Here is an 8,302-nt window from a genome sequence, read left to right on the forward strand (position 1 = left end):
CCTGTTTTCTTTTGCTACATAGATGATGGTGTAGGCATCAATCCTACTTGCATTGTCCCGCGTGGATAGTAACTGGACCTAGCGGAATTTAGGCTATCTTGATTTGCAAGAGAGATTAAGATGAGGGATAGCCCTCTTTTTGCAAAAGATAATGGTTTCCAGGTGCCTATAACAGAGAGAAAATCCCTTCTGTGGTACGAAGTCTTAACAGATTGAGGCCAGAAATTAAAACACATATTTACCTCTACAAGGTAAAAGAAGAACTTAGAGCAACAGCCATATATTGGGGTTGGACATAAGCTATTTACTTATATAGGAAAAGAGATAAAAGAACGATACAAAAAATCGACCAATCTAAGATTTTCCGACTATATGTTTGCAACAGAGGAATTTGAGAGGAAAAAACAATATTGCAGAGAGATATCTAAGGGTCTCCTCAGACCTTCACAAGTAACTGTTTAGTATGTAAAAACGGCATGTCTACAGTCTAAAACTGCTGGTTTCATCTCCTATCTTGGACTAGGTAACAGGATCAACTTCTTTTAGCTGAATGCAGGAGAAGCCAGGGACTTGTCCATAAGCAACTCAATTTTCTAATTATCCAAGAAAGAAAGTCATGATATGGACTCAAAAGTCCTATAGACAAATACAACAATCCAATATTTCTAAAATATAAATGATGTAGAACAATTTGGCTAAGCTTTTAAGTAACATTTTGCCTCAAAACATGTCACAATAACTTCTTTTCTTATCTTGAATGTAAAAAGTAACATACGATCAACTTCTTCACTCCAATTTTAACCGTACAAAAATTAGAGTAATACTATTTAATACCACTGATAGCCTAGGTAACACTAACGTGACATTAAAGGAGATATATAATTACATGAATCACTTAATTTTACATTTCAATAAGCCTATCACTTAGTACTACCGAAATTGGTGTGGTAGCACCATTGGTGCTAGATAGCATTATTCTAAAAATTAAAATAAATTTTAAAGCTTAATTCTTATAAGTTAACTTTTTATGATTAGCAAAACCTGCCTTATGTCTTTAACAACGGCGGTAAAGTGAATTCTTTTCTCTCTCTATCCTGAGCTACTCAATAAGGATTCCAGGGATTTCCAAGAATATGTCATTTAATGGGGCTACTGAGGGAATTCACCTTCACTGACTTGTTAAGTTCTTCAAGTCTGTGAAGCATCAACTCTGAAGGTACAATGCCTCTGTGTTCCACCGAAGAATGAAGAGGAGAACCCATTGTTTGCATGATAGAGGGAAGTGAAAATTACCATCTTAAAAGAGGTTTGAATGAACAAATGTGACAAACTTCCTATACCAAGAAAAGAAGTGATATGATGATGATTTTTGTGTTCTTCAATCACAAAGCTACATATGCATACAAGTCGGAGATGTTCTTAACCAATCCCATTATAAGGCATAAATTATGCATCACTTTAGCATATTTGTGTTCTTTAGTTATGATTGGTGATAAAACTGGTTTTTCCATTCTTCAGACAGGATTATCAAATATCATTTTGCTAAGCCCATTCTTCAGACAGGATAATCAAATATCATTTTGCTAAGCACTTCAGTTAAGACCATGGAGAGGTGGAACCGAGCAAGTTAAATAGAGCCGCTAACCGAAAATCCCCTAGGAATAAAAAACAAAGGTCACCTACTACCCTTCCCATAGACGAGAACTCCCCCCAAAAAATACACGTCTGCTTCTCTCAACTATATCCCTAATCAGAAGAAGTGAGCAAGGATTCGCAACTGGTAGTCAGATTCAGATCATTAATTAAAAGTTACCAGCTATCTGATAATCTTAATAAAGACAAGGTTAACATTCTTAGTACAAAGCCATTTTCCTGAACTGCAGCAAGGCCAATTGAATTCATTGTATGCATAACAACAGGCTTTAAGAGGCATTGTAGACACAGTTTCCTTCCTCTTTCTCTTGCCAAGTAAACCTTTTTCTCCAATATAAAAGTATTGAGCACGACCTAATTATATCTACTAAATGACATTAATCTTGAAATCAAGAAAATGAAAAGGTATTGATTTTGAAGATCTCTCGAGAGATTCTGGCAACATAGGAAAGCTACTTTGTAATTGTATTTTGTTTATCTATCATCCAATGAAGGAGACATTCTTCAGATACTTAGCACAAAATGATACTGTTTCTATTTCGTCATTTATTTTTAAAAGAGCTATATGTTTCTTAAAATTACCATGAAAGATTAAACAAAAGAGAAAAAATCACTGAGAGCAATTTGAGCAAGGTTACCTATCAACATTAATCTGGTCACAGGAACCCAAATAACTGGGCAATTAGTATAATCATAAATAGACAAGGTAACCCGAACTTCAAGTGATTGAGAAAGAGTTCCATATCCAACATAAAAAGTGTGAATATTTCGGTTCAATATTCATGGATAGAGTTGGCAGGATATAACAGTAAATAACAGAATTTGTGGGAGAAAACCATATAGATTATGGTGTTGAAAATTTAGAAGGAATGACCCTGAGGTCTATGGACGCCTATTTTAACAACTCTGTTAGGTCTCACCAAACCCCAATCTGGATCAGATTTCATGTCATGGTTCAATGGCAAGAAAGGTAGGTTCAATACTGTGCACACCCAACTCACGGACTCAGGAGCACTAAGCATTACACGATTATCCAAACAACAAGTTTTTTAGGCATCAGAGATTCACTTTCTGATTTCTTATTTGATATTGAGCGAGGATGAATAATTTATTTAAAATCATCTTTTGACTGATCATTGGGACTCTATAGCTAGACTTGAAAAATGTAAATTAGAAAAAAATGCATCTTGAAGTAAGTATTGCGTCTCAACTAGCCATTTCTCAGATGTCCAGCCCAAAATAAGACAAGAGTTTAGTTTTTACTTTTTACTTTCCAGACTCTAGATGGAGATCTCAAAACAGCTGGACCCACTGAACCAAGCTTTCCCCATCCGAAATTTGGGAATTACGATTCCAACTATTGCCGACTTCTAGTATAGCTTTTGAAGCCTCTGTTATGACAACCTGCATATCGTCAAATATTTTTTATAGATTACACTTCTTAGTGTTATCTAATAGCAAAATGCCGATCGTTGGTCTGTTAAGAATAATTCACTACTTGCAATGATATTACCACAAAAAAAAAAAAAGAACAAGATGATAAATTTGGAATTCAGGTTGTACCTTCCTCAGAAATGCAGGATTATAAACCCCTTGAACCTGCAATTCATCAACTGGGGCAGCTTTAACACGTGCTATACTTTCAACTTTGAATTTATGAATTCCATACATTGACTGCAAGAAACCTGCACATAAAAAATAAAAAAATAAAAAAAGATATACAATTCTACTTGTTCATTATAAGCAGAGAGGAGAGAGAAAAAATATTTGGCAAATGAGTATAAGGAAACAAGATATAAAAATTTAATTAGACCAAATTCACAACAAAATACTCGCAATGTCAGTGCATATATAAGTTGCACAAAAAGGGGCATGACAAGGACGTGCACATCTGTTCCGGAAACGTACATATCACTAATAGTTGATTTTCATTTTTCTGAAACTTAAAATCTCATCTAGCTCACATTCAAAGATGTTCAAAAGTCAAAATCCAGTGTTTCCACTTGAGGAATTAACTCACTCACTCTCCTAACATACTTGAACCCATGCAAAATTCTGTTGAACTACTTGTGCAAATTTATTCATAGGATCAACAATTCCAATTTCCACATGCTTCTGCAGAAAAAGAACATTAAAATAAAAATAGGAAACTCTAAGTGAAGAAAAGCAGAAACTTTACTGGGTTGGTTGCGAGCAATTACAATATCATCACACTATAAGCAAGTTTAGCAAAACTAAAATTATAATGTAAGCGGGTGAAATATACTTTTTATCCAAACATTTTGTAGGACCCACAACTTACAACTCACTTATCATCCACACATTCCATATGACTCAAAACTTATAAGCAGTACCAAACAAGTACTATATTTTTAAAGATTTGCAGTCTGCTATTCGAATGCGTGGCTCTATTTTGTTAATGAGAGGAAAACCTGCATTAGACTGGTAGAGATGCATTTAATATGTGGAGGCAACCAGTAATGCTAATCTGTCACAGATGTCTAGAAGGCCTTGCTGATTACGGAAACAATATCACCTCAAGTCAAATTTAGATAGTGAAAAATATTGCAGTTGGGTACCGGATAATCATTAGAAAGGCGGAATAAAGTTGAGAACCTCATGTCACTTCAATTATCACAGTTGGTCTTATTCTTCATTAGAAAATAACGAGACAAGGAAACTGAGTTGCGTGGATATTTAAATGAAGCCAATTAGGACATAGTAAAGAATAAACTACTGATAAAATTAATTGGGTAAAAGAGAGAAACCATGAAAGATGTAATTTTACCTTGTTCAACGATAACATCAATAACCAAGGATAGAGGTACATGCTTTTCAATTTTCCTATCTCCGCAAAAGGGTATAAATGAAGGCCTTGATACCTACAAATGAAGAAAAACTCTCATACATTAGCTCCAGATTATTAATTTCACTGTAGAAGGTGAAGCTAACAACGTGAAATCAATTCATTGGAAGATGAGATACCTTGTAGACTATTTCTGTCGATGTAACATAGAGCTTCCGTGATGCTATATCCTTCTTAATCACACATCTTCTAAAAGGCAAATATAGCAGCATAATGATCCCAATACCCCATGCTAAAACCAGCATAGCGATATTGAGAACAATATTATAGTATCGTACTGTATGTTTTTTGATGCTAGTTCTTTAAATGATGCTGTGTATAGAATGTGTGAGGGAATATCGGCTTCTTCATCTCCATCTACATCAGAGACAGGGTCAGAGAGCAACAAATCTTTTGCTGGCTCAAGCTTTGATAGTCCCTCAGCATGACCCATCAGCATCTTTCAATCTTAAATCTAATGACAAGTTATGGAGTTTATCAACTGGACAACAAAGTACTTCTTGCAGAGGGGGGAAAAATGAAAGAAAGAAAGAAATGTATTATCAATAATATAAATAAGAAATTGTCCATATACATGAATTTCGTTTTAATTCAAAATATGTAGAATAAAGGAAAACAAATTATTCAATCAAATACAAAATGTATAACATTTTTTTTCTTGTATCATAGACAAATCTGTTATTTCCTTAATTACTAATTCCAGACCATAAATCATATGTGATTGAATTTCATTTTTAAATTCTACTACAACAGAACATAGATCAAGTATAATGCTAACAGCAATTATTTACGTGATTGAACTGGCTTTTAAATTCAACTAAAATAAAACATAAATCAAGCTTTACATTTTAACAGACTCAATTGTACACTTTAATACGTCGTGAAAAACTAGCATATATCAGCACATTAAATTATTAATCGAGAGGAAGGTTTTAACAAGAAAACCCCAAAGGACTACTGTCTACTGATGATAACATAATATAGCTAATATACGAGCTTCCATTCATCCAATAATAAACAAATAACACAATCAAGGCAACAGTATAACGAAAATTTAATTAGTAAAACTAATTAAAAATCAAGCTTTAGATTTTCACACTCACGCGCACACTCAATGCCTCGTGAAAGAACTAGTATACATCTTAAATTATTTAATTGCTAGTTAGGTTTTAGCAAGAAGACGTGCTATAATTAGTATACGAGGTTCAATTCAAGCTATGTAATAGACAAATAACACAAAAACAATGCAACAGTACAACGAAAATTTTAATCATAATTCTCAACCAATTTGCTGCGTTTGGTGAGTTTTTTTCACTAAAGATAACTATAAATTTAAATTCCATTCCTCTGATTGTTTCGAGCTACCAAACAGAGATCAAGCCAACCGAAAATAAATATAAATTCATATTTTTACCTGAACTCTTTTCCGATTAAATTGAAATGCGAACTCACTGTTTTCGGTAATCGATTAGAGGAAGATATTTGTTTTCGGGAAAACTTCTCTGTATAAATGTCTTGTGGAGCGCGCAAATGGCCGAACTTGACATTCAGATTAATGAATTCGCTGGACCCAATTTGGCGGAAAAGGTTAAACGGTCTCCAACCGTTAAAGCATGTTTGGCTATAAATCGTTCTAACTAAAGTGTTTGATGTCTGTATCATGTTTTCCCACTGAAAAATTCAAAGAAGCAATTTACCTTATTAAATGCAAGAGCAAATTCAACATAATTAGACATTAGCATTTGTTTTTTTGTGTGTGTGTGACTCACCCTTTATTTCCATCTATTTGCCGTGAGTATTTCTTTTTATTCCCATCTATTCATTGTGCGCATTTATGAATGCTTTTACGTAGGCTATCAATACTGTTGTCGCCGGAATCCTCCATGATGTGGTCGATGATACGTGTGAAAGTTTGCATAGCATAGAGAGAGAGTTTGATGCTGATGTTGCAAAGTTGGTAGCTGGAGTTTCCAGACTAAGTTATATCAATCAGGTACATCGTGCAATACAAAACAATTGTTCTCTGAGGTCATACTCTTAAACAGGGAGCTTGAATGGTTCATTTGTCCTGTGGTGGATCTCATGTGAGAAAATAACAACTTTCTGAACTAGACCTGGGGGTTGTCTTGCCAAAATCTTGTGGGAAATTAACTAGATTTTGACTTTTTTGTACGTGCGTCTTAATATTGTTCTCGTGAATTTGTGCACTGCATTTCCCTTTCCTTTTTAATGAATCTTTAGCATTTATTATATTGACTGGGTACCCTTTTTATAGTTATTACGGAGGCACCGTAGAAAGAATGTGAGTCAATCGACACTCAGCCATGATGAGGTAAGCATTCATGATAATATCACGTTCACCAATCAGATTCTGGTCCATACTTTTAGACGATAAAACCTCTTTATCCATACAATATAGGACAAAACTTTAGTTATTAAGAATTGTTTAGAACATCAAAATGAGAGCAGAGATAAAGTATAGTCAAGCTAGGTTACCATTTTGTTGTTCATCAGCAATAATGGAACATGGGAAAGATAAACTTCTAATGACAGGCAGAACAAGTGCTGCAATTAGCAGCAGCTCAAGAAAATCAGAGCATGAAGTCATAGGGATGACAAGGGTATTAATGAGAAGTAAATGTTTTTAATTATATTTCAAGAAAGAAGTAGGTTTCTTATGATATAATTTATATTTTTATTTTTATCTGAAGCAGTAGAGAAACCATTTTCTACTTGTGTGATTTAGTTAAAGGTTAAAACTACTTTAGGATCAATTTAATAGACATTCCACTAGAATTTTACTTTTGAATTCAAAATGGGTGTAAAAGTCGTTCTGAACCGTGGAACCAGATGTTAAATGTTAAGTAGCTAACCATTTTTTCAGAGTTTTTCACAGGTGTCCTGTAATACCAACTAAAGGTTTAACCCCCCTCCCCCTCCCCAGGATTTCACACGGTTTGGGAGTTGGCTACATCTTTGCTTTAGGAATTTAATCATCTTCCATAAAGGAGCGGAATGAAATCAAAGTTTCATGTCGTGTTTAAAATTAGAGACATTCAAAATATTGAAACTGACACGATCCGTCCCGAATCACCTTAGTGAAACATGACATCCAAAGATGGTATGATGTAAACTAGACATTGGAATCACCACCAATGCTAACTTTGACCTACTATGGCTATAATGATTTTTTTTAAAATTTTTGACTGAGTTTTCCCTATAGTATGGACTAAGAGCATCTTGAAGAGACTAATTCTAAAAAACATATTCTAAAATTTACAAAATAAAATTTTTTGAGTACTCCAACAAACTCTTTATAATTAACACTTAATTTTACTACTACAAAATAATAATTATTGTTTTTTCTAATCTTTTATTTTTACTAGCTTCTCTTCAAATTATTATATTATTTTCATCCATTGAAAATTGAAATACTTTGAATATGTTTCAATTGTAATGAGTGGGAATTTGAAGAATCAAACTCACTCTTCAAATTAAAATATTGATTTAAAGAGTCTCTTGAGACCTAGTTTTAAGGGTTGACTTTTTTAAAAATAGAGAGTATCTTATATTTAAAGAGTTTCTTGAATATGATCTCATTATTTTTTAAAGAGCATAATTTTCGTACAATAAATGAATTAACTTAAAATATTAAAAAGCTAGTAATAATTTATTATTAATTAGATGAGAAAAAAGAATTATTGGCAAAGCAAAACTTCACCTTTTAGTAAATATGTTTTTCATAGTAAAATAATTTACAAGGAAATTCTGTAATTGTTTCAC

General features: G+C 33.4%; 1 protein-coding gene across 5 annotated transcripts; it reads right to left on the minus strand.

The window, feature by feature from the left end:
• Positions 1-321: 321 nt before the first annotated feature.
• On the minus strand, positions 322-6,065 carry LOC111390015. Of its 5 annotated transcripts, none has more exons than XR_002701838.1 (7): positions 5,934-6,065; positions 4,639-4,966; positions 4,442-4,535; positions 3,217-3,338; positions 2,917-3,057; positions 1,167-1,265; positions 322-593 (listed from the first exon to the last, which is right to left on the minus strand). XR_002701838.1 is itself a non-coding variant. In XM_023015004.1 (6 exons), the coding sequence occupies exons 2-5, from the start codon at positions 4,762-4,764 to the stop codon at positions 2,947-2,949; spliced, it is 453 nt and encodes a 150-aa protein (XP_022870772.1). In that variant the 5' UTR covers positions 4,765-4,973; positions 5,934-6,065; the 3' UTR covers positions 630-1,265; positions 2,917-2,946. The 5 variants fall into 5 exon arrangements, 1 of the variants encoding a protein (XP_022870772.1); XR_002701836.1 differs by having other exon boundaries at positions 4,639-4,973; XR_002701839.1 differs by having other exon boundaries at positions 4,639-4,973; positions 5,972-6,064.
• Positions 6,066-8,302: the final 2,237 nt, after the last annotated feature.

Source organism: Olea europaea, unplaced genomic scaffold (genome assembly GCF_002742605.1).
Source record: "Olea europaea var. sylvestris unplaced genomic scaffold, O_europaea_v1 scaffold638, whole genome shotgun sequence".
Lineage (NCBI taxonomy): Eukaryota > Viridiplantae > Streptophyta > Magnoliopsida > Lamiales > Oleaceae > Olea > Olea europaea.